The 27786-nt window shown below is 39.4% G+C and overlaps 2 protein-coding genes across 2 annotated transcripts; both read right to left on the bottom strand.

Annotated features, from left to right (window-relative positions):
* Positions 1 to 5582: 5582 nt before the first annotated feature.
* daxx (death-domain associated protein) lies at positions 5583 to 17055 on the bottom strand. Its single transcript, XM_069681961.1, has 11 exons — positions 16750 to 17055; positions 15364 to 15621; positions 14150 to 14629; positions 13710 to 13841; positions 13475 to 13591; positions 11895 to 12126; positions 11606 to 11775; positions 11103 to 11283; positions 9104 to 9665; positions 7394 to 7529; positions 5583 to 7239 (listed from the first exon to the last, which is right to left on the bottom strand). The coding sequence occupies exons 2-11, from the start codon at positions 15598 to 15600 to the stop codon at positions 7180 to 7182; spliced, it is 2307 nt and encodes a 768-aa protein (XP_069538062.1). The 5' UTR covers positions 15601 to 15621; positions 16750 to 17055; the 3' UTR covers positions 5583 to 7179.
* Positions 17056 to 18091: 1036 nt separating this feature from the next.
* LOC138608308 (tapasin-like) lies at positions 18092 to 23491 on the bottom strand. The gene is made up of 8 exons (XM_069680868.1): positions 23230 to 23491; positions 22317 to 22508; positions 21557 to 21805; positions 21098 to 21457; positions 20477 to 20800; positions 19212 to 19313; positions 18892 to 18920; positions 18092 to 18738 (listed from the first exon to the last, which is right to left on the bottom strand). Exons 1-8 carry the CDS (start codon positions 23288 to 23290, stop codon positions 18727 to 18729), a joined length of 1329 nt encoding a protein of 442 aa, XP_069536969.1. The 5' UTR covers positions 23291 to 23491; the 3' UTR covers positions 18092 to 18726.
* Positions 23492 to 27786: the final 4295 nt, after the last annotated feature.

Raw genomic sequence — 27786 nt, 5'->3', positions numbered from 1 at the left:
TTTATATTTCAACTTGAGAAGAAGCCTAAGTTGCAGATTTGTTTTTTACAGCCGCAGTGATACATCTTCTTCTATATAACACTCTCAGCACTGCCATGTTGTTTAAGATGTTACTGCAGTGCTGCTTTGCTTGAAAGACATCCAGGATTACAGGTAAACGAACAAATGTTCATCGTAATCACAAGGGACCCTGATAGATCCAGACATGTGCACAGGGAGGCATTTTTACCTGAGCGATTTAGACTTTTTGCTCTAATGCACAAAACTCAACAGCCGATGAGCTCCGGACTCGTATAGATAAATATTTGGTTTTCAAAGAAGCAAAAGATGAGGTTATAAATCTCTCGTCCAGTAAACACGACCTTTAGCTGATCAGAACTTCCTCTCTGGATCTTTACAGGCAGGAGGCGACTCGTCTGCTCAGCAGCAGACGCCTCTGTTGTTTCGGCTTTTCTGCTTTCTCTTTCTTGTTGTTCACAGAGTTCTCGTGCTTTGAGAAGTATATAACTGCTGTAAATATATAGAAATATATATCGTTTACTCTTTAGACTTGGAACAAATACTAACTTGTGATACTGATGATCAGTTGTAGACAAAGTGTTCGGCACTGGGTTCCCTGTTTACAGTGCATCTGTTACTATTCAATTGAATGAAGGGTATTCAAACCTAGCAGTGGTAGATAGTGTTATATTTAAGCTATACAGAGTATAGTGTGTTTACAAGCGTACCTCCTCTGACTTGTTCATTTTAAAGAAATATGGACCACAATGAAAAGAGAGCCTCACTTTCAGCAGCTGTTAAACGCACGTAGAAGTCAGATATTTCTTTTATTTTTTTACACAATTAATTTTGTTATGAAAAAAATTGTTTTGTTACTGCCAGAACTTTTCAATCAGCATTGACCGTTACAGTTCCTGACCTCCCAAATGTTGGTAGATGTTGATTAAAGTTCTGTCTCTTTATTGACATTAGAGGTAAGAAGCGTTTTCCTCTCTGCTCGTAGTATCAGCCTGTTTTTGTCCTGGGTGTGAATGTGGTGATAGTCCGGGCACATAGTCATGCAGAAGGCCAGTTTGAAAGATAAGCTCACGATTGGTTTGGTTCAAACGTCTAAATTAAAAGGTAGAGATTCCAAATACAGTTAATGTCATATTTTGAAAGAAAAACTTTCAAAGAAACCAACATTGATTACAAGAAAATGCGAAAAGTAAAAAAAACAATCTGACCTGTGAAACATCCTGAACCGTTTTAATTTTTCAAAAGTGGTAGTTTAATAAAACTACTAATTATATGACTATGAAACTCTATTATATGAAAAAAATCAGCTGTGATTAAATCTAATGATTGGCATTTTCCCTGAATTTAAGAGTTTTTCTTTCTGTTCAGAAAAAATAAAGGTAAAAGAAAACAAGGTTTCAAATTTTCAGGTGCGACTTCTGTTCTAGTAACTTGCTAAGGACGTTTAACAATAAACTATTAGCTTCACATTCTTTTAAAATAATAATAATGAGTGAAATTACTACGATATTTTTATCATTACACATTGTTCATTTTAAACCTCATAGAAATATAACCTCATAGTTTGTCCACTGCTCACCAGCAACCATGGTGTCTCTTCTGGACCGTGCTGTGGTTAAAACACACTTTTAGTTCTTTGCGGTATCTATACTGGGACCTGCTGTATTTACAGAGTTACATCGGCGCTGTGTGATGCATTTAGGGACTGTACTGAACATGTGTGGGTACAACTACTGATAAAACACACCTACAGGGGTCTTAGTGCACAGTATAATTACTTTCTATCTTGTTTTTTTCCCCCATGGAAACAGCTTGTCATATTTGTAAGAGGTGGTATTTGTCATCTAGCTGATAATTTTTTAAAAGTGGGACTTTGCCAAATAGGTTTAGGTGCCTTAAAAGCACGTTGAGTTATTCTTTCAACGTTTATTACTTATGTTGGTAATGATGAATTCTTACAGTGTGATATATGTAGTCGTTATATAATTTAGATGAGATAAATCATATAACATTGTATTGTAAAGTGTATTTAACTATGGAGTTCATTAGTGTATTGGGACCGCTTTAGGTAAACAGTTTTAACATAATTCTATATTAGTGGAAAAAATGTGTTAAACAGGAGGTAACATTACATCACCAGGTCTCACAGATGAATAAGGAAGACAATGTAAACAACGGCCACCTTTTCTTCTTCTTTTTCTGCCCCAAACAAAGAATTGAAATAATATTAAACTATTATCATTACATTGAAAGTCAAAGATTTGTTGGAAGATTGGAAATCTTCATCTTATTATTATTTTAGGTTGTGAAATCTCATGGAACTGCTTCGAAGTTCATCCCTTTTAGTAGGCTGCAGAGCTGCAGAGTCCCTGCAGGGGGAGCTGTTCACTCATTGTCAGACCAGTTTTACATACGCGTCTGAAGGACAGGAAGTTCACTGTTTAAGTTTAGCCGTTTATCCATTGACACAAACCGAATATTATATTTACATGTATGTTTTCATAAGTGTGTAATCACCTAAAAATAAGAATTGTTGTGTTTTTGTTACTATACAATCTCGCAACCCATCGGCTAGCGACGGCTAAAAATTCGGGCTTCCGGTGTAGCCAGCGGTAAGTGATAAAGAACTTCCGGTCAGGAAGTCCGGTAGTTTTTCGTGCGTTGCATTGTTTACAGTCCGACTAGAAACTTGGCTAGCGAGATTTCAGTTGGAGCTGAGAGAAGTGTTATTGCGCATTGTTAGCTGCTCGTGCATACAGAAATATTTTAATTACAGCTAACCTGTCGTCAGATGGCCAATGGGAGCCAGGATAGCATTACGGCAGATGCGTCCGCCTATATTGCTTTCTAAAATAATTTAAATGCAGAATCTAAAACAAGAGATTAGTTACTATTGAAGGAAGATAACTACAAAGGAATGATTCTCTAATAGCCAAGATTGGACATTTGCTGTAGAGAGGGCAAATTGCAATTTTTACGAGTTTCGCAGCAAATGTTGATTGTGCTCGGAAGGAGAATCAAAGGGTAGCATTATAATTTGGAACCTGACCGCTAGAGGCCACTAAATCTTACAAACTGGGGTTGCATCAAGACACCAAATCCTTCAATATCCTTTACTTTAATTACTATGGTTTTAACAATGCTCTGTGCATCTCTGTAACCTTTTCATTATGTTCTTTGACCTGTGTATTAAATGAGGTGTGCCCCCTTGTGGCCACAACTGGTACTGTGATATGATACCAATGTGAGTTTAAGAAGCTGTATTTTTGTTTTACTCCTGTCTACAATACTTTAACCAAATCAAACTGTGTAAAAAACATACTGCAGTGTGCCAGTGTAGCTTCAGCACAGGACAGATAGTGGTGGAATACATATTACACATGACATGACCTCTTAAACATTTTGCATGCCTTTGGAAATGTTTGACATTTCCAGTCAGAGAAAGAGATGTGGGATCTGAATGTTTTACCTTCTGTGAAGGCTGGGTTCGGATATTTTTATATGCAGGTTTGGAGTTTTTTAAAGAACAGTTGGTTTTTGTATGTGTTCAGTTATCTGTGAAGAGATACCTCTAGTGTTTCCTCTGTGACTCTGCCTCAGAGGCGTTTATGGTAGTTTTGGTTTCACGTTTGTTCCTGTTTGTTTACGTCACATCTGAAAAGCTGCAGAGAAAACACAGATGATTGTAAAAGCAGGAAGCGTGTGAAATGTAAAATGGTGATCTAATGTTTTTCTTAAACTGAAAAAAAATTAGAAGTAGACAACGTTCACTGAGGCTGAATGTTTGTGAACAAGATGAGCACATTTATTTGTATGTTTGCATTCCTCAACAAACAGAAAAGATGAAGAGGCAGAGATGTTGTGAAACCACCTAATTTCTAGGCAAGGAAGGAGAGTACTCCCTCCTTTTTACATCCAGTGATTGAAGTAGATTGTACGTTTGTAGTTTTTTTTCTCTCCTCATTAACAGTCTTCATGTTAGGTTGTGTAATATTCAGGCAACTACTTGTGTTAATTTTCCCTGCACAAAATTACAATCTGAGAGGTTCAGTTCTCTAAAAATAATGAATTAAACCTCAACACCACGCGGTCTGTTCAGTGTTAATCTTATGGAAATTGCTAATACTATTTTTCTTAACAAAAAGGTGCTGTAATTTGATTTAATTTAAAATCACCTCCACATCTCTTTAGAGTAGTGCAATCAAGTTTTACTGGCCTAAATTAGGAGGTGTTTATTAAAACACTTACATTGAGACGAGAAGTTAACTGAATTAACCGAAAACCAAAGACCGTTAAAGTTTTTAATTAGTTTAAGGGCCCGCTGGTGGTTGAGGAGGGCCAAGCAACCTGTTACTTTCAATGTCTTTTGGTGTCCTTTTAAAAAATGGATCAGCATGATGTGTTTGAATGAGTGAAGAGTTCAGAGCTCAAAGCTGCTGAGAACTGGTATTTTTTATTTTTGTACATTCCTCAAACGTTACACCACTTTCATGTCTTCTGATTGACCAGGTGAATGTTGCGCAGACAGTGACAGTTGTAGATAGACAGATCTATGTAAATCCTGAGTGGTAATAATAATGTAATAAACTACAGTACATAGATATTCACCTCTGCCCTGTATCCAAATAACGGATTAATAAATTATTTGGTGAGAAAATAAACTTTGTCTGTTTTTAATGTCTGTTAAAGCCTCCAAAGCCACCTGGACTGTATTTTCTTTCTGGTATAAACCAGTGATTCCCAAAGTGTGCCCCCCGGTTTGTCCTTTACAAAACATAAATAATGGGTTCATAATTTTACTACACTTCTTTTGCTGCTTTACAAATTGTTGCATGTATTTGGATGGATTATTTACTGGCATTACATTCTTTTAGGCCAACGTACAACTTTTCTTATTTGACATAAAAATACATTTAGGAAACTCTTCATCTCAAGTGTTGATCAGAGATATAAGGTTAGAGGTTTTTATGAGCCCCAGAATATTTTTAAATGTCAAAGACGGCGTTCTGAAGTTAGACCAACAGAAGTTACGCAGGTTCAGGCCTGATTACAACCTGGACAGGTAAAAGTGCAGCAGCAGGCTGTAAGTGCCTCATTTTTAGAGAAACATAAATATCATTAATTAGCAAAACATTGTTCTTGTAATTTGATGCCAAGACTACGGATCCCACGCTCCCACTTTTTCTCTCCTGTTATACAACTCAGGGAATCTGCTGAAACAAAGCGCTGATATGACACCAGTGTCTTTTTTATCCTAATTTAAAATCTGTATTCTTCACTGGGTAGAGCTGCAGAATGTGTTGAACCAAGAATATGTATTTCTTTTTAGTGTGAATCTGTCACAACGATACCTGATCCATTGAATAAGCTCAGCTGTAGTTGTAGCTAAGACTGACTGATGTGGGTTAAAACATTGATGTGACCTCTGAGAACCACAAGCTGAGCAGAGTGTCCAACTATTCTCAATTCACATAAATAAGAGCTCACGTGCAGCCTTGGCAGATTATAAAATGTAATTAATATATTTATATCACCAACAAGTAAAACTCAAACCACACAGGCTGTAAAAAAATGTTTCATTTATTATCAAAAATGAAAAAGAAAAGATTCACAGTGAACGATGGATCACTCCTCTGCATAAACAAGGCCTGACAGGTCGTAGCTACGATAACTACATTCCAGGTCTACATTCTATTCACTTTGAAAAGAGTATTTAGCCCAAAATATAATTTCACCTGTGTGAAAATAACTTTATAAAAATGGGATTCAGGAGGAGAAAACTAAGGACGCAACACACGCAGGTCTCAAAAAGTCTCATTCATCAAACGCTCCAGATCGTAAGTGCAACACTGCCTGTAAGAGTTTTAGTGTACATGCAGTTATCGAGGCTTTAGGGGAAGCACACACAGAAATCCTCAATGCCACTGTGAGATGTGTTAGTCTCTCTTCACTCCTCTCATCCCCAAGCCATTTCTGTTCCTCATGAGACTAAACCTCGAAAAATTGTTCTTTTTTTAAAAAGTACTTTTTTTCCTGAAAACAGCTGATTACTACAGTTTCTAGCTGACTTTACTTGACAAGGAATAAGCAGAGCTCTTGTTGGGGTCTATTTTCAGTAGTTTATGTTTATTATAATATAGGAACATGTCCGCTGCTGAAACAGTGTGGCTCACTGATGTGTTTTAATGGATTAAGGTTGTGGAGGATTAAGAAATATAAGGCTTTGAATATAGTAAAGTAACAATTTCTCAATGGTTTGGGTCTTTTCATCGGATTTATTGAGGTTTTAAACATTTGTATTAGTTTTGTGCTTGTGAAACAGCTATGTTTCGCGCAGCAGACAGAGGTCTGAATAAAAAAGTAACTCTACTCTTAACTTTATGTTAAACCTAAAAATAGAAATAAGTTTAAGAGGAAAACACAAAAGGAAAAATTAAAACATGTTCTCCAGCATCACTGCTGCAGTCCAAAAACAGTGCTAACAGCAGAGAAGCTAACTTACGCAATGCATAAATATCAACAGCAGGTAAAACAACCTCGTCTAACAATGCTCTCTGTACAGACCGCCACATATTTCTCCTTTATAAGGGATAAATGGATTGAATATAAAAATGTAAACAAACCGGCAGAGAGCTAAGTCAGCGCTCACCAGTCGAGTGTCTGCGAAAACCAAAACCCCACCGCGTGGGCCACGAGTCGCACAGTTCATGTTTTCAGGCACTGGTTTCTTTCCTAAACCACACCGACTAAAGTTCAAGTCAAGAAATAATCATCCGTAAAACCCTGATTGAAACAAAAACACGTCCTGTTAAAGCAGCTCTCTTTCAAAAGTGATTCTTATTTTATTATTGTCTTTAACAAAAACACTCGTCTTGGCTTTCGTTTGGTAAAATATAATCAAGTGACATGAGGTACAAAATTCATAGTTTTCCCTGTCGTCCACAGCGACGGATGGCTGCTGTTTATTTTGTAGAAACTTGTCAGAGACAGAACATGTTTCAGTAATTTCACAGTTCTGAATTAGAAAATAATGATTGAGTTTTTGCCTTTTTTACAAACCAGCAGACGAAGACCTTAGAAAGGCTTTCAGAAAAGAAATCTGAGAGTCCAGGCGAGATCTGGAAGAGTCCTGCAGGACAGTGAGAGGTCAAAGGTGAAAGGTCATTCTGAGTCTGACAGGACGATGGTCTCCTCTGGGTCACACTGGGTAGCCACATTGACCTGGGAACACAAACACTGGAATGATTAGGAAATATGATCTTGGGCTCCTCACTGAAACACCTTCTGTGTTGAGGTGTGCAGATCACACTGTTCTGTTGGCCCAGAAAATGTATCTGTTAACCCTAATTTATCATATACCCGCCATGTGCCCCACCTTGTTCTTCTTGGGAGGCGGCGTCGACTGTGAGCTGCTGACCATTTCCTGCGTCGGAGTGTCTGCTCGGGTCGCCTCAGCCTGCTGCGGAGAATTGCAGCTAAAAACACCCATATCCAGAGGGATGTCCACCTCGCTGAGGGGGAAACATGGAGGGGTGCAGGAAGGGAAGGAGGGAGAAAGACATTAGGAAGAGGGAAATCAACAAAAAAAAGAAACTTTAACTTCCTCTGTTTGTCTCCATTAGTGGACGGATGTGCAAACAGAACTAGCTTAGTGATGCTAATAAAAGCTAAAACTGAACACAGTCTGAATTGGTGAAAATCCCAAAATAGCAGATTTAAAACTGTTTTATTAAAAAGTAGGGTGTTGTGCTCTTCTGTAGAAGTGGTGGCTGGATTCATTCAAACTACGTCTAAAGCGGTTTGAGTTTATTCTTTTCAATGCGCTCCAAATTCATATTTACAATGTCACATACTTGGGGGTGATGGTTGATTGAAGGCAGAGCTCGACCGATACTGGATTTTTGGGGCCGATGCCGATATTAGGGAGTAAAAAAATTCCAATAGATTTATCAGCTGAAAAAGAGACGGGCACTCTGCAAGCAATAGGTACAGTCCTATCATTTCCCATCATGCCTACCACCTAGCGCTGACCGAGTAGATGGTGAAGTTGTTAAGTTTCCTGTTTTATGTTCCAAAATGCAAATCATTTTTGTTAGCGTTTGTAACGCGTCTGTTCAGAACACATGTTCTGCATTTGGCATAACCGGTTATTGTCATTTTTGTGCTGTATATAGTTGTGACCACGAGTGGGGTGGCTCTTACATTTCTTGACTCCAGCTGTATTTCTTTTTTTATGAAGAGTTGTTGGTCTGGCACGTGTTAGAATATAAATACCTCTGCTTGTTAATAGATGTAATAACACTGCTTTACTCTGGTTCAGGCGTCTTTTTACATTTTATATTCTGCAAACACTCATATATTAATACCGGAGCACACCAGAGGATATATCACCGATACCGATATATCTGCAATATGCTAATATCGGCTAACCGATAAATTGGTCGGTGTATGTATGGCTTAGATTGCAGCAGGGTGAATTAATGAATGAATGAAAGAGAATGCGAGTGTATGCGAGTGGGCGATGCATTTGCATGTAGCAAAAAGCTAACGCATCAAACCCGCAGAGTCAAGTATTCAAATCAAAACGTCTCTTATCGTTTACCTCCAGCCTGTCATATGTGCGTGTGTGTGCATAAGTCGCTATTGGCATCCTCCTGTAACACCTGTGTCTCATTTTAATATGAGGACGCACGGTAATTACGTCATCTTTTCTCAACTGACGCTTTAAGTTCTTTATCAACAAAAAAATAGCTACAATTCTTTTTTTAAAGTGAACGTTTTTCAGTCCCTTGCACGGGGAAACCATCCCTGTAAATCTCTGATTCTGCAACAGCAGCAACAAGTCCTTAATCCGTCCTCCATTCTGCTGTATCCTATTTATGCTCCTATTAACACATTTTTTATCACATTAAGCTTTCTACACAACACCTGTATAACCAGGGGACCTCTAGTATTTTGTGATAAGGACATCTCTTCATCATCCCGGGCAAACCTACATTTCATTTAGTGAACATTACGCTGCAGATTAAAGGATTTCTTCAAGTAATTAAAATCCTAATCCATCACAAAGGAACCCTCACAGTACCTGTCATGGATGATGATGTGCTTTGTATTTCGGGAGTTTGCAGATGAAACATCCTCTCTCTTCCTCTTCTGGCTCCTTGTAGTTCTGGGGCTGGGTGGCGGCGACGTGCCGGTCGTAGTGTGTGTGTCACATTTCTCTATCATGACTGCCTGTGACAAAGACACCCCATTGGCTGCTATGGGGGAGGCGCCTGAGGCGTTCTTAGTAACTTTGTTTGTGCTAACCAGCACGACTGAAAGCTGATTGGAGGAATCCACGGGCTCTTTCAACCCTGCAAGGTTTCCATTAGACAGGGGCATGTGGTCATCAGTCTGCATTAGCTCTGATTGGCTGGGGCTGTGTCTAGGGGAGGGGATGTCGGACAGCGGAGAGATTTGGGACTTGCTTTCATCAGAAAGAGGACTGAATCCACTTGTGACTGGCTCCTCGTCCTCATCTTTCATGTTTCCTTCTTCCCCCGCAGAGACGCTTCCTGATAACCCGTCTGTCTGATCCTCCTTGTTCGTTCCGTCACATGCTTGTTCTGCCTCGTTGCTGTCGTCTTCCTCGTTCTCGTCATCGTCTACAGAAAGAGGAAAGTTAACAGAGAAATATTTAACAGCCTTATTAGCCATCTATAACACAAGTCCTGGTAGCTGAAGCTTCTTTAACTGAAAAGCTAACTGTCCCAAAATGTCTGAGGACAACAGAAGCTTCAAATATCTCAGGTGCTTGAGAGTTTGGTTTGACATGTTAGAAACTTTACAACTGAACTCAGCAGACAATGAAAAGAAATGAGCAAAGTTTAGAAAGAAATCCAACAGCAAGTAAAGCAGCTAATCTAACACATGCAACATCAGAGAGATGCGTTTCTTTAGCCACATTCATGAAGGGCTGTTATTCATGTTTACACCACTAGATGTCACTGTGTTTGCTGACTTTGAAGGCCTCATCGCTCCATTAGCAATTTAAATCCTGTCAGTGCAGTTGAAGGAAATACAAGAGAGTAAAACGTGTCCAACTGGTTCAAAACAGACTCATTTAAACACTGTCTGGCCTGTGTGCACAACTTTATTACTTCTTATACATCAGCACCTGATGTGACAACTTGTGTATAAAGTTGTTGTTTTGTTTTTTGTGAATAAACAAAGTAAGAGGAAACCTTGCCGAGGATAATGTGAAACCAAATCTGTGTGTCAGGTGGGCAGGGCTATCACGCGTATGCCGTCTCCTAACCAGCCTGGATTTACGTTGTTTAAACAGGTTTTGTTTCATGATGGGAATAAAGACATTATATCAAGTTATACAGCAGTTAGTGCTGAACAAGTAATCTGATTGGACAAGAGGCATTCCATGAATGTTGATATAGAGAACAACATCACTGGGACTTTTCACTGTGTGTATCACTCCGCCTCAGCCAGGTGTTCTGAATACTGTTAACTGACATTACAGCAGACTGTGTGTGTGTACATTAATTAAGCGGGTACCTCTGAATCACACAGCAATAAGAGTCTTATTTCACCGATTGATTAGGAATTAAAACATACAAATAAATATACCTGATTAAAAAAAAGTGCAGGAGAATGTTTGGGTTGCTTGGCAACAAAAGTTGAGTTTCAGTAAAGCAGGTTAGTAGCACTAGTTGAGTTGGTGGAGCAAAAAACAATTTGTTGTTGATCATTATTTTTTACGACTATTTTCTGCTTGTGTTTGTGATTATCTACAACTGAATCACAGCCGCGATGATATTCAGAACAACATCACTGCCTCTCGTGTGATTTTGCTTTAATGTATTGTATATACCTCTGTATCGTATCGCTAGATTGTTGTCCACTAACAGCCCTCATGTAAACACAAAAATAACAGTGTCAAACTCCCGTTCCTTTGTAGAGCTAGTGTTATCTTGTGACAGTGTGAAATGGAGCTTCTGTCGTGTCCAGGAAAAGAGACACCAATATGTTATTCAAAACTAGAACCATGACTTTATACAACAGTGAATATGCAATATCTCTGCTCTAACCTGGTCCATCCTGCTGAGTGCTGGCCTGGATCTCTTCCTCGATGTCCGGGTCTGAAGATTCATCATCTTCTTCATCCTCCTCCTCCTCTTCCTCCTCCTCCTCCTCCACCACCTCTTCTTCTTTCTCCTCGTCCACCCCGTTTGCCTCTTTTTTTTCTTCTTCCTTTTCGGATTTACTGCCCTGAAAACAAAATGTGAGAAATGTGAAGCCATGAAGACAGGAAGAGAGTGGAAAATGAAACAGGGGAAGAAAAAAGAAAAATAACTGTCACAACATGATGTGGTGCGGGTCCTGCAAATTAAGATTAATACCAGACACAACACTCTGAAACAATGTTATGTTGCATTAAAATGTTCTGCTTTCTGGCTTAAGAAATTCTCTCTCATGTGCCCGTCATCGAAAGCATTAGCTTCATCCTTAAATGTGAAACCAAAGCATGCGACACACTGACAGCAGAGGAAGCCTGTGATAGTTTTCGCTCCTCACCCAGAAGCTCTCGTACCTCTTTCTCCTTGCCGTCCTTCTCCTGTCGTCTGATCCTCTCTTGCTCCTCCGTGTCCTCCTGTTTGACGGCGTACTTGGTGATGACGTCCTCCAGACGGGACAGAGCCACTTCTCTGTTGGAGCGCAGCTTCCGCAGCAGTGAGGGGTCAGACAGAGCCGGGTCTGTGGCTTTAGAGGGGGATGGAGAAAAGGCAGCAGAATAAAGAGTAAGTCATTATGCAAAGTCACAAAAGTCTACTCTTAGCCACAGCAGACGGAAGAGTTTGTATCGCCCCCTGAAGCCTTACCAGGCTTGTAGGGGTCAGTGAGGTGCGAGCCGAAGTTGTACACGAGGTCCAGGTGACGTCTCTCCTGCATGCGGCTCCCCGTCTCTCTGAACGCCTCCTGAGCGATCTGGTTCAGCTGTTTCCTGCTCAGGCACAGGTTGTGGCGCTCGTTGGCACGAAGCACCTGCTGGAGAATGTCTGGGTAATCCGGAGGGTTCCTCTGCGCCTCTGGACTGTTGATGAAACGCTCAATCTGACAGGAGGAAGAAATGCACGGCAAAGGATCAAGATCATATCGAATCCAAAAATATACTAAACAAATAAAACAGCTTAACAACACTGGACTCATGATTATGTCTTCTGTTTTTTGTTGACTTACTCCTACAAATACAACCAATGATTATCCTGGGGATTAGGGCTATCAGTGAATAGCTAAAAATAAATATAACCGAATTGTATTAAAAAAACATATCCGCTTATTAAAATTAATATTCGATGTGAAACAAAATCAGCACTACCGCGGCTGTCTGACGAGCTCTTGCGTGTTCTAGTTTGTCCTCGCGCGTACGCTCTTGTTACGGAGCGTCTTTGAATGCATCACTATGTCACTGTATAGGTAGTAGTAATAATTAACTTCAGTCTAGTCACAACAAACAAATACAACAACTGTGTGGCAACGGCGGCGGATAATACAAACCCCAGCCCGGCCGGATAGCGGGAGAGTCTCACCCCCAGCACAACAGACAGGTGTAGGTATGTTGATTATGTTAAAAGACATCACGTCACAGCACAGCTCGCTCGGAGCGCTGAATTCTATTTGTTTATTTTGCAGGTGTAGGAAGCCTGTGTTGAGCTTTTAAAAAGGCATGTTTATGTTTAAATAAATAAAACTTTGCGTGTACATTTGTCTCTCGTTGTAATGGTATGTCCTCGTGGACACATTGCAATAGTTCGAACCTCTGTGTTTTTTTAAGAAGGAATAATCGAACGTTTATTTTTGGCCCATTTTGACGGCATGACTGGGGATCAATTATTTTTTGGCCTCAGTCCTGAATCGAGTCTTTAACGTTCGTACCTGCTGATTCTGAATCTTAACTTTTATATGTACTTATATGCACCAGAGAGACAGCTGTTGACTTCAACATTTGGCACACATTATTCACAAGCTACTTGGTTCAAATACTGAAGGTCCCAGTGCAAAACTAATAAGCTGATAAAAAGATTATTTTTTTGGCTTTTGCCTTTATTGATAGGACAGCTGAAGGGAGACAGGAAATGTGGGGAGGAGAGGGAGGTGACATGCACCAAAGGACCGGCAGACCAGGAGTCAAACCTGCGATCAGTGCCCCCCTAGCTGATAAAAGATTTAACTATCAATATCATATTTGGAGATTCTACGCCAACAATACATATATATATATATATATATATGTATATATAACGTGTGTGGTCAAAAACTGTTGAGCTTCCAGCCAGAACACCTGACCACACAAAGATTGGTTCCTACTTATATATTCCTCTGAGCTCAAATTGGCTTCGACAATATGAATATAAGTTTAACTGGGACATCTCTGATTTTCACGTTCTGTCATTTATTGTACCTTTCTGTTGATCTCAGGGTAACGAGTGCTGTTGTAGGGGATCCTCTGCTCAATGACTCGGCCTGTTAGGGTGTTGCAGCCCTTCAGTTCACACAGCTTTTCATAAATCTTCATCATCTGGAAGAGAAGAAAGCCACAGAAGGAAAGAGATGTGACTAGTGGTCACACAACCTGGTGTACAGCCTCTTTTAACATCATTCAGCTCTGACGGCACTGACACAAACTCCAGTCTGACCCTGCGTTTGAGTTTGTGCTCCTGGATGTATGAAGATTCCTCAGTTCCCAGGTCGTCTAAACTCAGCTCAGCCCGCTGCAGGCGGCAGATCTCTTCGTTGTACACCTTCAGCAGGTTCTCCAGGTACGCTATCTGAGAGAAAATGAAGAACAAAGATGAAGGGTAAGATGTGCTTGCCGTAACAGAAATCCCAGCAAAGGTTTGTGGTTTGTGTTTATTATTTTAAGCTGTATGTCAACCATGAAAGGAAGAAAGGGGAGAAGAAAACTTTAGAGTATGATGTGAAATGCCTGATTCTAAACTTAATCACTCATGTAATTAATGCCTACAGTAGTTAAATTGTCAGTATTATACACAGTATAATATTTTATACACAATAAGCAGCTGAATTACTTAAAGTTCACTGTCATTATAAGGTTATACTAGTCAACAACACTAACCTGTTTCCTGGATGCCCTCTTTGCCTTTTTCTCTGCTTCCTGTTCCTCCTGTTTATTGTCCTCCCTGCCCTCCTGCAGCCCAGAGGTGGAAGGTTGCTTATCCTCTGCTGCCACTCCCCCCCCTTTCTCCTCCTCCTCCTCCTCCTCCACCTCCTCCTTATTATCTTGAGTCTTGTGTTTACTTTTGAGGAGAGCAGAGGTAGACTGGAGAGTATTTGATGTTGAGGTACAAGGCCCAGGTTCAACCTTGGTGAGGGTCTGCCTCTTCCTGGCTGCATGCTGCTTGAGTACAGTGCACAGTTCATTGATGTAGACAAAAGTTTTGGAACGGTTGGCCTGAGCGCGAGTCAAACATCGTCCCAAGGTGTTCCTGAACTCAACGGATGACAGAAAGTCAGGGGAGGCCTTTGAATGCTTGGCTTGGAGGAAGGACAAGACCTCAGGGCAGTCTTTGGTGAGGACTGAACAGTGGTCCACAAACTAGGAGGAGAAAGAAAACTATGAGGATGAGTAGGCACGGGGACAAAGAAATGACATGGTGTGAGGAGGGCAGAGAAAATTATAAAAGACACAGAGCAGCAGCGAGATGAGATTCAGGTCTTTCCAGTTCAAACCCTGTCAATGTTTTGTCAATATTATTGCAGCTCTCTGGAGTTTGACTAATGTCAACAGTTAAGATGTTTGTTTTGACTCCCTCGACTACACCTCATTATCATCTGCGTTAGCACATCAAAAACATGGACATATACAGCAACACACTCACTGACAAAAGGCACAGTGATCCCTCTCATTTGAATCTCTGATTCCTCAAAGTTACTATCCTCTTTTTGTTTTGGTTGTTTGTTTTCTCCTGTTTGTATTTTGCTGAGTGCTTTGATTATATCTTATCATTCTGTAACTTTTCCCACACCATGTTTTGTTTTCTTTTGTCTTACACTTGTACTTATTACTCAATTAGAAATTTGTTTGCACTTGAAGTTCATTTTCATTTCTTATAATATCATCAGTGTCAGAGTGAGAAGTGATCACAACTACAAATTAAATGCTTACATGCTTCAGACTAGGCAATTGCATTTGTCTAAAGTTGTATCACTACTATTTAAGCAGATAATTAATCCTCATTTTGTCATAATTTTGAATAAACCCAGTGATCTGTGAAACAATAAAAAGATAAACACTTTTACGTCCGACATTGCAGCTCTATGTGAGCTCACCTCAGTGAACAATCTCTGGTTCTCCGCCTGCAGAACGTGTGCGTCCTTCTTCGCTGATGCAAAAGGTGACTGGGTAATGTGCGTAGGGGCGGACTGCTGAGCTCTGAGTGGCGTGACATTTTTGGCTTGATGCTGAGAGGACGAGGTTGAGGCAGAGCAGGAGGGCTGAGGAGTATCCTCTTCATCATCATCAAGTACAATGATCTTATCCGCCATCGAGGCGGGCGCCACCGCCATCCAAAATGTTGGTTGTGTCCGCTTTCAGAAAACAGGAAGAATGTTGATCAGGGAAACTTCTGAGTGAGTTTTGAGTGCCTAAGTTGTTAGGTCAGCAGTGGGTGGTGGAAACCTTAAGATCAGTCAGTTAGTCCTTAAATAGACTGGTGAGTAGTGGTAAAAAGTGGCTGCATATGGTGGTAAACAATCTGTAATTTAGGAATAAAAAACTATTTTTCACAGATACAGATTTTTTAAAGAATAATGGAAGACTGTCTAAAAAGAACTGGTTGTTCAATGTATAAAATGGTCAAATAAATCAGGAACTATCTGATAAACGAATGAGTAAGCGATATCAAAAGACTGACATGTGATGCCACCTTTTAATATGTGGGACCAGAAAGAACAGGGAACCAACAATGACATACATTGTGTTGTCACTGTTGCTTTCAATTCCTAATGTTTATTTAATTTAAAAACTATTTGTTAAAAAGTGAAACCATGACTGTGTACAGAATAAACCGAAACAATAAATGTTGTCATGAATGTCAGTCAGTCGATCAGCCAATAAACTTCGATCATTATAATAACTTTCCAGGAAATTCATTCAACAGTCTTTGATTTTAGCTTCTCAAAAATGAAATGTTGTTGCTATAGTTTGACAATATCCATCAATATTGATATTTGATGCTCCTAGAACTTATAGAAGGTTTTTATCGCTCACTGCTAGACATCCAGAACAATTGTTCAACTGGTTTGTCAAGAAAGATGTATCCCGTTTTAATAATTATTGAAACAATTACAGCGGGTGCACTAAATCAGAGGAGCACTCCTGAACCTTGGTCCCACAAAAGTTAACGTTACACTCCAACATTAACACACAGATCCATGCCATGTGCTTGTGAATGTGCTCATGATGCTCGAGGACTGATCCATTATTTAAAAGGCAAAAAAGAAGTCATTTAAAAACACAGATTTTGTTGTCTGTGGTCTCAGAACTATCGGACAGACAACAACGCCCAAATGATAAAATGGGGAAAGTGAAACTCTAAGAGAGAAGTAGCCTAAGCTTGATGACACTACAATACAGACAGATGAGAAATTTGACAACAGCTATCACAAAGCGAGGAAGTGTTTAACTGTTACATATTATGATAATCTGACACTTACCGAACTGTTGTTTATGAGCTGTTTAAAGTGACAGGAAAAGAGGATGATGTTCCACCGCGATTCATCACTAAAAATTATGTATTCGAGTTAGCTAACAATAGCATCAGCTAGCTAGTTAGCATTGTGACTGAGTAAGCTAAGTAAGAAACACCGATCCAGAAGAAAAGGCCGCATCCTGCTTTTTTATGGCATACCTTGCTAGACAAACAAATCCGCGATAATTGTAAAAATCGTGTTTTAAATCTCACAGGCTATCTGTTTACCAAAACAATGCCCGTCAACTTGGCTATGCTGTCGAGTTGAGACCGAAAATCTACCCGCTAAAGTCATATCAGCATCAATGCCTCTGATTGGTTGATAGACGGTTACAGTGAGTATTGTCGTGAGCTATTGGATGACTTCCTTCCGTTGACTACCATCGGGTGAGTATTTTAAAAACATCTACTCGACAGTATTGAAAGGATACCTAAAACCTGACAAAAAATACATAAACGATCATATCAAAAAACGAAGGATAGGTATATCCGTTATCTTTATGTCATAAGCAAAAAAATTATGTTGAACATAACGATATATAGGAAAGACTATGGCAGTTCATCTCATAAATCACACATATCCAGCGATTGGCTTAAGTTAAACTATTCAGATTTTTATAACATTTCATTACTTTGCATAATGTCAGTTTTATCTGAGTTTAACGACTTAGTAAGGTATTACTACCTTTAAACAAAACTCAAAGTTAACCATGTACTTTTATTCTGAAAAGAACAACGGAAGTCAAACTCTCATCGAAGCTTTCGCGTTACCTGGTTTGATAGATACTATCAACTAACAATGACTATGGTTTATACCAGTTGTGTCACATTTGATTTTGAACATGAAGGATTTTATTTAGAAGAACCCGCCTAGTTTGACAGCAACAAAAAAACAACACAAGGCTTACACTTAGTTTTCAGTACTTCCACATACATTAATCAGACAGTTTTTCCTATTTTAAACGTTCATAAGGGCATTTATATTTTTCCAGCAAATGTGGAACACCTGCGTGTTTGAAAAATGAGGCAAGGTGTTTAAAGAAGTTTTTTTTATTCATCATTTAGCAGATTTGAGTGTTCTGTACCATTTCCTTCACATTTCTATCAAAGTATAATTTTGCTTATTGTTGAAGCTATTGGAGCATCATTTGTGATGAGAGTATTACCATGATAAACAAACAGACACTCTTAAAAACAAAACAATTTCAGAATATACATAAATTATTTCTCTGTATTTACAATGACAGGATTATGTTTGTGGGTTTAGACTGTGTAGTCTAATATTAATTTGATTATCTTGGACCATTAAACAAAAAAACATTTTAATGTTTTTCTTTCTTTTTTACACAAACACAAACTTGGACTCATCTCTGGTCTCTCAGGGATGATAAAAGCATATAGGAGAAAAATATGAAAGCATTACTATTTTCAAAGTAAAGCTGATATTTCACCACTCCTTCGGGTTTCTGGTTCTTTTCCAGTGTTCATGACGAAAATATAACAACAATGTGTAAACAGCGGGAAGCCAGTATGAGATTAAGGCTATATTGCTTCTAAATGGAGATTGTAGAGATTCAGATTGAAGAATTATCACAACAGGCATGTTTAGACAGAGCGGAAGCCCCCTACAGAAAATTTTCACCGGCACCTTTGCACAACAGAATGTCTTCTCGTAGGCACTATTTCTATATGTGAAAAATAACAAAAGTTACCAATGACACATATTTAACTGAGTATGGGGTAAAGAAAACTTCTGTGTAGATCTATGAAGAAAACAACTATTTAAGAACATTTGTTATCACAATGCTATCTTTAAAAAAAAAGAAAAGAAGACGCTATTGTCTGCATAACAGTCACCTTTGAAACCCCAGCAAAGATCCAAAAAAAAGGCATGTTTGCTGGTTCACTTTTGCACTTCACCAGCAGTTGACTTCAATCTTCTTTACTTGTCCTTCTACAAGTGGAGGAAGAGGAGAGTTATTATTGAGAGGAGACACAGAGAACACCCAGGAGCAGCTCCAGGGTAACAAAACAGAAGTCGAACCTTAATGTGAAGACATTAAAAAGCATACATTTAGTTCACAAGCATCTGAAAAAGTAACATTACCTTGTCTTGTTTATCAGCCTCATCTGGTCCTATATAGAGTGAAATAAAAGACACAATGTCATACACAGAAATTAAATTGAACAATTTACTGTATTTTTTTCAAAATACACAGTATTAAAGGCCAAGCATTCATTCCATGTTAAATTTATCTTTTCTGAAACATTTTAAAGTTTTTTATCCTATTGTATCAAAACGGTGAGATTGTATTGAGCTTTCTTGCAGGTTGAAATGATTTAAAAACAAAAAATATTAAATGTATTATTACTACACTCAGTAAACAAGGCAGTTTTCCACGTTATTGTTTCAGCATAATTTGCTACCTGAGCCGGTGAAGGTCCAAGAGACAAATTTGATAAGCCCGTAGAGCACGAGTGCTACACCGACCATTGCCATGGAGTCCTCAATGGAGGGAGTGCTGAACCCTGCAAAGACAACAGACAGAATTCAGTCTTCATTGATTCCCATTTATCCAACGTTTATCTTTGTTCTCAAGCTAACTGAAAATTATTTATGTACCCATCAACATTAATTAGAGTTACATCTTCCAGCAGAGCCATCGCATACAGTAGACATGTTAAAATAATGTTATCTCTTGAAATGTTATTTGAAGAATGGATGATCTTTGCCATTCACATGAGCCCCCATAACGTAACTAGATGAGTACCAGTCACTCTAGGGCAGTGTGGTTGCTGTAGCTTTAACACACATGTATTGTGTGTATCAAACGAAGCGTATATAATCAAACACAGGGGTGGATGAAATGATCTGTGGAAAAACATCTCTTAAGAAAGGTAGAGACATTCACTGCTCACTGAGCTCAGTAAAAAAAGGTCATAAAATAGAATCACTGAACTTTGTAGCAGCCTCGAACACCAGGAAAAGATTAATCATAATAACCACAATAAATTGTACCTGTATTATAGCGCATGATAATGACACACCTTTTCTTTCCTAATTCATTAGTACTAGCTTGGAACTCGTTCAGTCAAAGACCCCGAGATGCACCACGGAACGCCACAGGAAGTCAACTCCTCCCTCTGAGTGTCTAACACACAGACACCTCATTTAAACTGTGCACAGGACTGAGCTCTTAATGTACATAAGCCAGATAATTATGCAATAATTCAACTGTGCAATATGTTGACATAAAATACTGCATACACCGTTCATTTGTAAATAACTCTTCGGTATATAATTTTTAACTTTATTCTGGCAATTCTATTTAATTCTGGCATTCATATTTAAATCACCATAGATCCACTTCTCAGCATTTAATCTTTATCTCTTATTTATTGTATATATAATGCACATATCTGACCTAGTTCTTACTTCTATTTTATGCCATATATTTCTCTATGCTTTCTTTGTGTCAGAGCAACTGTAACGCTCGATTTCCCCCCCGGGATTAATTAAGTATTTCTGATTCTGAATCTAATTCTGGAAAGGTGCTGAAAATTTCGGCCAGGCCTCTCTACTCTGTTACAGAGCAAAAAGTTCAATACCTTACTCCACCTGACTTCTTCATTAGAATTGCTACAAGCAGAGTTAAATAAATATCTTAACCACAAACTTTATTTGGCATTACCAATGACATTCAGAGTCACACTGGCCCGTTGTGTGCCTCCAGGATGGACAGCGACACAGGAGACCTCCCCTCCTCTGCCCAGGTCCAGGGTAGTTGTATCGAGCTCCAGACGGGTGCTCTGGCTATAGGTTCCATCCCAGGCCTGCCTGTGGCCCGTTACGCTGCCTGATCCCAGAGGCCTGGACTTCCCGTCGGCACCTTTAAACTCCCAGCTAAGTTCCAGGGGAAGGGGGGCAAAACCAGACGCTTCACACTGAACGGTCAAAGTCTTGCCGGGAACCATGAGGGGCAGAGGTGAGGGGTGGATGGAGAGGGACGGAGGTTCTAGGTGGAAGGAGAAAAGAGTGGAGGAACAAAAGAAAAATGAAAGTCAGTGATAGACAGTCAGTTATAATAACCTGGTTCTCTGAACCCTTCATTTTGTAACAGATTAATTTGTTTGTTTCAGCGTTGTTTGACGTCATATACATCACAATAAAAATGCACATAAAGTACTTTTCCTCTCCTTAGCATCATATTATGACTTTAGCAAAGGTTCGGAGAGAAATAGTTTAGAAGTTAGGAAAATAACAATGCATATTTGTCTTTAAAGAAGTGAAAAAATAAAATATTTGCCCTCACCAACAATCTCAAGCTCCATCGCCACCTGAGCCACGAGGTACGGCAGATACACAGTACAGATATACATGCCGGAGTGATGCACTTTAGCCTCCTGCAGGATCAGGGAAGCGTTTCCCTTCGTGTGCAAGCCCTCAAAGTCCAGTGTGGCCCCCTCTTCTTGTTTATCAGCCAAGCGGTCCGCCTTGCCGTCGTAAGCCAGAACCAGTCGTCCGTCGCCTCTGAACTGGTAGCGCCACTCCACGGCAAAACCCGACCCGGACAGAGGCGAGGAGGGGTCGACCCAGAAGCCGCAGTCCAGCAGAACTGGCTCCCCGAGTCTGGACTTAACTGAGAGTGTTTTGCTGGTCACACTCAGGATCACTGAGGAGACAGACAGAGAGAATGGAGAGTCATACTGCTAAAACATGACTGAGACAGGGTAGATCCTCATGTCGAGGGCTCTGTGTCATAAATCGTTACCATTGTGCTCTTTGGTAGCTGGGGGAGCACGCGTGATGGTGGAAATAATCATCTCTTTTTTGAAGTCCTGATGAGAGGTTGAAAACCAATCAGCTTGCAGGTACAAGGGGCTCAAAGCCGATTCTGTGAGTGGAGCGACCCATTTGAGGGTGGAGGGCTGCGGCAGGAAGGGGTTGATCTCACACTGGGGCTTCTCGATCGAGCCTTTGGGCGGGTTCAGAGAGGGCTGGCAGAGAGTGCCGGCAGGGTCTGAGGGAAGAGGAGTCAGAAAGGAAGCATGTATACATTGTTCTAAATTATGACAAGGGAAAATTAGCTTGATATAAAAAGGGAGAGAGACAGAGAATGGACATTATAATACCTTTTTTTCTTCCAACAATTGTAAGTAAAAACTGAACCCAATCTATATTTATAATGCAATGATAACAAAAAAAACCTTCAAGCTGGATGGTTTAGTAAATGAATTAAGTGTGGATATATGGATCTAGAAATTTGCATCGCTGCTCACTTCCCTGATTTGTTAAACAATTGAAATAAAATGTGGTTATTTAATCATTTTGATTCCATTCTAATAGAAGGAGCTTCTTCAGAAACCAAAGTAACCTCTACCCAGGAAATTAACATAGTTTTAACAAGGAGACTTGTCAGAGAAAAGTACTAGTTACATGAAGTTTAGATTGATCCAGTGGCTCAGTTGAAAACATCTAGATATATATAGATGTGGTTCCACGTCCTATTGAGTGAATAATGTTGCACTAACCTGTAACAAAGTAGACTCTGTCAGGGTTGATGTCAGATGGAGCTGTTTGGGACTCTGCAGTTTGTCTGTGTGTGTCGGTTCTGATGTACAGCAGGGATTTCTCCTGGCTTGTGGCTGCAGTTAAACCTCCTCCTCGACCCGCCTTCTCCTGCACAAACCAGCACTCCAACACTGGACAGCTGCTGCTGCAAGCTTCAGACAATAGATTTGACAGAAATGGACAATGAATAAAAAAACAAACATTGGCACTTGAGCATAATAGTAGAATTACACTATAGACTGATATGAGGAAACCCAACAACTTTCCCCTTATTTTTTTCTCGACGATAATATCAATAAACACGTTGATGCTGTTTCGGCCATGAGAGGGCGCTACCGCACGGAACCCTTCACACCAAACTCCATTTACAAATATCCTGTAATTTGAAGCACTCATTGTTAAAATAAGAGGCATATGATGAATAGCAAATGAACGTACACATTTTATTACGTAACTGGTTCATAAGTAAAATTCGGCCTATAGATTTCGTGATGAAGCTATCTTACTATGTCTTAATAGTCTGAAATTTAAAGTGAAAGTAGGATTCGTTTGCACGCAGTAATAAATTGTCAAAGTATAGTTAACAGTTGAATGGATATTTCTGAAATTATGAAAGATTACTTGGTGTGTACTAAATGTCTTAATTCATCAAAATGTGCTATCATTAACGATATGCATATTAACACTAACTATGCCCTGTTTATCGTTTATCGTAAGTTTTTCGTTACTTCCTTTTCGCGATAAAACAATTATCCAGGCTGCAGTTATACAACATCTGCATTCATGTAATTTATTTCGTGTATAATGTCAACGCAGCGTTTTTTAGTATATATTAAAAACGACAGTTATTAGCTTAACAGTATGCTACGTTACCTTGGACTAGGTAGATAACAGCCACCAGGCTCAGTTTGTAGATAGTAGAAAAGTCAGTCATATTTGGTCTTTTCTTTGCTCTCAGCTACTGCTCTATGCTGTTATCTCACGAAAAAAGAAGAGTTATATGGTTGGTTTTCCCCTTCAACTCCGGCTCCAACTTAATTTCACTTTCACCTACAACGAGTCCGTGAAGTTAATCAGAAAAAAGAACAAGTTCCGGTCATATTTTCAAAATAAAACAGCCACGATCAACGTTAAATGACCTCGAAGTAAAGGTAGTAAATAAGTAAAGTTACACTTGAGTGTGAAACTGCCTGGAAACTCAAAGACAAACCATTACCACAACTTAAACAAAAATACTTCCTGAATAAGTTTAAACTGCACAATGTGAAATTCTCCAATTCTACAAGCAGGTGGCGCCCTCTGCCAAGCAATAATCCAACAGGATGTGGCCTGGATATGTCCCACTTCATTTACATGTGCGTTCTCTGCTTCATCTGTCTCTTTATCTACACAAAAAGACAGTACACTTGTTAAGAGAGTGTGCACAATTGGTTTGTTCACAGAACTTGACCTCTAAAAGGGGAGTTTATTGGAATTAGTGGACTTTTGTGGCTGCAAGCTTTCAGGGGGAAGAACCAAGACTGTTAGAGGTCAAGGGAGAACAATAGTGACAGAAAATAAAGACCAGTCGTAAACTAGTATTCTCCCACTACAATCTTTCTTTTGGTTGGTGACCTACTCTCCATCCAGAAAGATCATGTTTCACAAACACTTTCATGTTGTCACTATTACACATGAAGTTAATGACCCTCATATGCAGAGATCAATGTGCTGCATGTTTTAATATATTTAAAACATCTTTTGATGAGTAAGACTAATTTCCATTCAATACATTCAACAAATGTGCTATTCTCCGTTCTATAGAACAGTTTCTTGTAGATTAAAGGCCACATTTAGACACTTTATTTGAGATTTTTTTCAAACTAACACCATCGAAGTTTTACTGATGTTCACCTTTGAGAAAGAAGGTATTTGCTATCAATAGCAGAGGAATGTGGTAAAGCAAGGAGGACTACAATGGCAGATGACGCGATATAAATGGTTCCCCTTTCTTTCCTCCAGAATGTACAAACCATGCCAGATCTCTGCATCACACCCGCCCAGACACCGAAACGAAACCTAACACATTCATCAGGTGATTTCCCAGAAACAGCTCAGAGGAGATGTGCTGTTTTTGTCCAGTAGAGGAGCTCTAAGACTGTCTATAGCTGCAGTTTATACAAGGTCTAGTTTGTTGAGCTACTTTATGCTTGAAATGGGAGCAGTAGATTTTGGCACAGAGACAGAAGGAAGGAGTTAACCAAGTTGCATTCTGGGCAAGGTCCGTGTGACTCAGCTTTCTGCCTTCCGGCTTTATTGACATATTCTGTAATCTGAATAGTTTCATTTCTGCATTTATGAAACAATTACGAAACTTAATTTAGGTATTAAACATTGGGTACACTATATGTTGTGGAAAAAACAACATCTGACTGCTAGGAATCAGATATTAACAACCTGAATGCCCTGCAGTACACACCAGTGCCCGGTCGAAGAGAGACTGTTTGTGTGTCTGCCATTTCAAAACAACAAAGTAGGACACAAAATGGCACCATGCAGGCGTTCTCACGGAGGGAGTGGCTACATGTGCTACCGTGTCTCAGACTGAATCCTCCTCCATTTAAAAGAACGAATGATCTAGAGTTGTAATTGAGATATAAGAAGCTACTTTGAATATGAAAAGATCAGGAAAGGGTAGTCACTTGATCTCTTAAAAAAAACAATCATTAGAACCGGTGCACTTTTTAGTTCTGCTTATTTTTTCCTCCCACATTGCTTATTTGACTGTGGTTTGTATTCCAAATTAAAAGCTATACTCATGTTTTAATTTGTTCCATCCAACAAAGATAAGACTCTACATTTCAATATAGAGTATATCATATTATACACAGCAAAAGTGGCGTACTCAGGCTGTTTGAGAGGCAGGGCAAAAAAAATACAAAGGGCACCAGTTTTATGCCATGGGGCACTAGTGCGCAGAAAGTTGTGATGCGAAACAACAGGGGCAACTAGAGGCAACTATAGGCATCCCATGAGGGCACATTGTCTCACACATAGTATATGCGGAGGCTGAATCATTTTCCAACCAGTATCATTTATCCACTAGAAGGGCTTCCAATTTCATTTTCTCCATTGGAAGGGCACCTGTGAGGGCACTTTATCATTTTTGTATCTACTACAGGGACGTCCATGAGGGCACTTTTGCGCCATTTTTTTTCAAACATGGGGGCACCAAGGCAGCTGACTGCCCCCTGCCCCTGCCGCCCTCCTGCAGGGTAAGTCCTGTTTACTGATTAGGATTAGGTGTGCACCAAAATCAGTCTGAACTTTAGTTTAGGCTGCATTCTTCAGAAATGTTATTTTGTATATGTGATGCTCATGTGTTTTTATGAAAGTTATTTCTTTATTTCCTCAACCAGTGAAGGCTGGTGGTAGAGGAAAATCAAATTATTAAAGGAATGGTACTATCAGCATGAAGTTCACATTTAACTAAGACTGAAACTGCCATTATTCACATGGTCATTTTGTGCCTGAGTAGTTTAATGTAGTATGGAAGCAAATTGCTGCCAAGCCACAATAAAAAATAAAGGATCAGTATCACTTTATAACGTGAAAACTTTATTACGTAATATAATAATAATTATTAGACAAAATCATAATTTATAACATGAAACTGATGTCTGAGTGGCTCATTTACAGGATTTGATTAAATTCTACTTCATGCTTGCGTTGAGACATGAAGAGATTCTGCTTTTATTGAGAACGGTGGATGATACTGCGATATTAGTATGCATACAGTACCTATCAAAGGGACGTTACGTTATAACATGTTTTATGTTATAACAATAAACATTTCACCTCATAACATGACACTGATCCTTTTTTTATGGCAGTAATATGCTTCAGTATTATCCCTGCACAAATCAAATGAGTGAAAGGTTTCTGTTTGCTGTATCACTCACTTAAACCACACTCTTCCTGCCTCCTGAAAGAAATGATAAATTATCCTTGAAGGTCTGGGCAGTGGCCACAGAGGATTACAGCTTTGAATAAAAGGCCTTGATGGCAGTTATACAGGAAAATGTAGAGAATTTTGTTATCCTGATTTTGAACACAATCCATGTATGTATATGTGTGTATGTAACATGTTTTTTTTATTATCCTTTGCCTTTGTTGCAAAGATGCATTTAAAAATACGCACCCTCCACTCGCTGTCCCAATCCTTGTCCTGTTGAAGGCTAGCCGGGCATCTGATCTAATGTGCAATCAGTCACATCCTCAGTGCCTGCCTCACTGAATCTGGCTGTCACCATTGTATATTTGTTTTGGTTTTGTTTGTTGTTTGTGGTTGTCTTTTGTGTGCTGTATCCTGTTTTTAGTGTCTTGTACTATTAAAAAAATATATATAACAAAAAAAAAAAGAAATTCTGAATTATCAAACACATAACTACAATTGAGTATCTATTATTTCATCACTGCTTGTAGTCAGACTGTATTCAATACACCTTTACCAAAAAACTCATGAACTTTCCATAAAACTGTCTACTACAGGTCTACTTTGAGATTAGGTAGAGGGATTCATTTTATATCTAATGCTTAAAAAAGCTGTTTCAACTGAAAATCACGTTTTGTTTTCTTAATTGATCCACTCTGAGCATGTCTGCTTGCCAACCAGGCCTGAAACATTTTCAAACCGCAAAGCTGTTAACATTTCCTTCAAGTCCTTGATGAAGAAATGAACTCTTACCTGAACGTCTTTCTTTCCCTCTTTGTCTGAACACAGGTATTTGTGGCAGTCAAGTCTTTTTTGACTGATTCTGACTCTGATTCTGCTTATTGATTCTGGTTCTTAACGATTCTCGATTCCAATTCTTTGAAGGGCAGGGTCAAAACAAGTCACATGCTTATTTCACAGAAAAATGAGACGAAATAAGTTTGGCACACAGGTGTTGCACTGTGCCGACCCGCCATTTTTTCAAACAAAATGAAGCCAGGCTTTTGAGCGCTTGCAGCATTCCATAATGGCACACGGCTCGACCCAGACTTGTGCTTGCTATTGATCTTCCCACCAATCAAAACAATTGCTTTGCGCAGCCGTGTGGTCCGACTAGGCGCAGCCGGGTAGACAGACAGCCAAGTCCTGAAACTAGCCTGAGTGAAATTTATTCAGGAATTGATAAGCAGAATCGAAATTAAAATTTCTGAATGATTCCTTCAGAATCTGAATTTTGGAACCAGTTCTATTTAAGAATCGGTTCTCCAACCCTATATTTATTAGTCTATAATACTTTATGCACAAAACTCACTGCAGAGTTTTTCTCTCACAAGCAAACACTGAAGTTTTCTTATCTCATTTTAAGTATTCCACAGAGAGCAAACACATCAGACCACTGAATGTTAAGAGAGTCATGTGCAAGAGAGAGAGAGAGAGAGAGAGAGAGAGAGAGAGAG

This window comes from Semicossyphus pulcher, unplaced genomic scaffold, assembly GCF_022749685.1.
Source record: "Semicossyphus pulcher isolate SPU_LCO1_2020_fin unplaced genomic scaffold, fSemPul1.0.p SCAF_5, whole genome shotgun sequence".
Taxonomy (NCBI): Eukaryota; Metazoa; Chordata; class Actinopteri; order Labriformes; family Labridae; genus Semicossyphus; species Semicossyphus pulcher.
This window is presented reverse-complemented; position numbering and strand designations above follow the sequence as displayed.

What these genes read in the sequence shown, in the direction of transcription:
- daxx (XM_069681961.1), bottom strand. Translation starts at nt 15,600, where the DNA reads ATGGCGGTGGCGCCCGCCTCGATGGCGGATAAGATCATTGTACTTGAT. An exon ending in AGGACGGCAAGGAGAAAGAG is followed by an intron (nt 11,284 to 11,605) that starts GTACGAGAGCTT and finishes TTTTGTTTTCAG; the next exon opens with GGCAGTAAATCCGAAAAGGA. An exon ending in CGCCTCCCAAGAAGAACAAG is followed by an intron (nt 7,240 to 7,393) that starts GTGGGGCACATG and finishes TTGTGTTCCCAG; the next exon opens with GTCAATGTGGCTACCCAGTG.
- LOC138608308 (XM_069680868.1), bottom strand. Translation starts at nt 23,290, where the DNA reads ATGACTGACTTTTCTACTATCTACAAACTGAGCCTGGTGGCTGTTATC. An exon ending in CAGAGTCTACTTTGTTACAG is followed by an intron (nt 21,806 to 22,316) that starts GTTAGTGCAACA and finishes CTCTTCCCTCAG; the next exon opens with ACCCTGCCGGCACTCTCTGC. An exon ending in TGTGACTCTGAATGTCATTG is followed by an intron (nt 19,314 to 20,476) that starts GTAATGCCAAAT and finishes TTGTCTTTGCAG; the next exon opens with GGTTCAGCACTCCCTCCATT.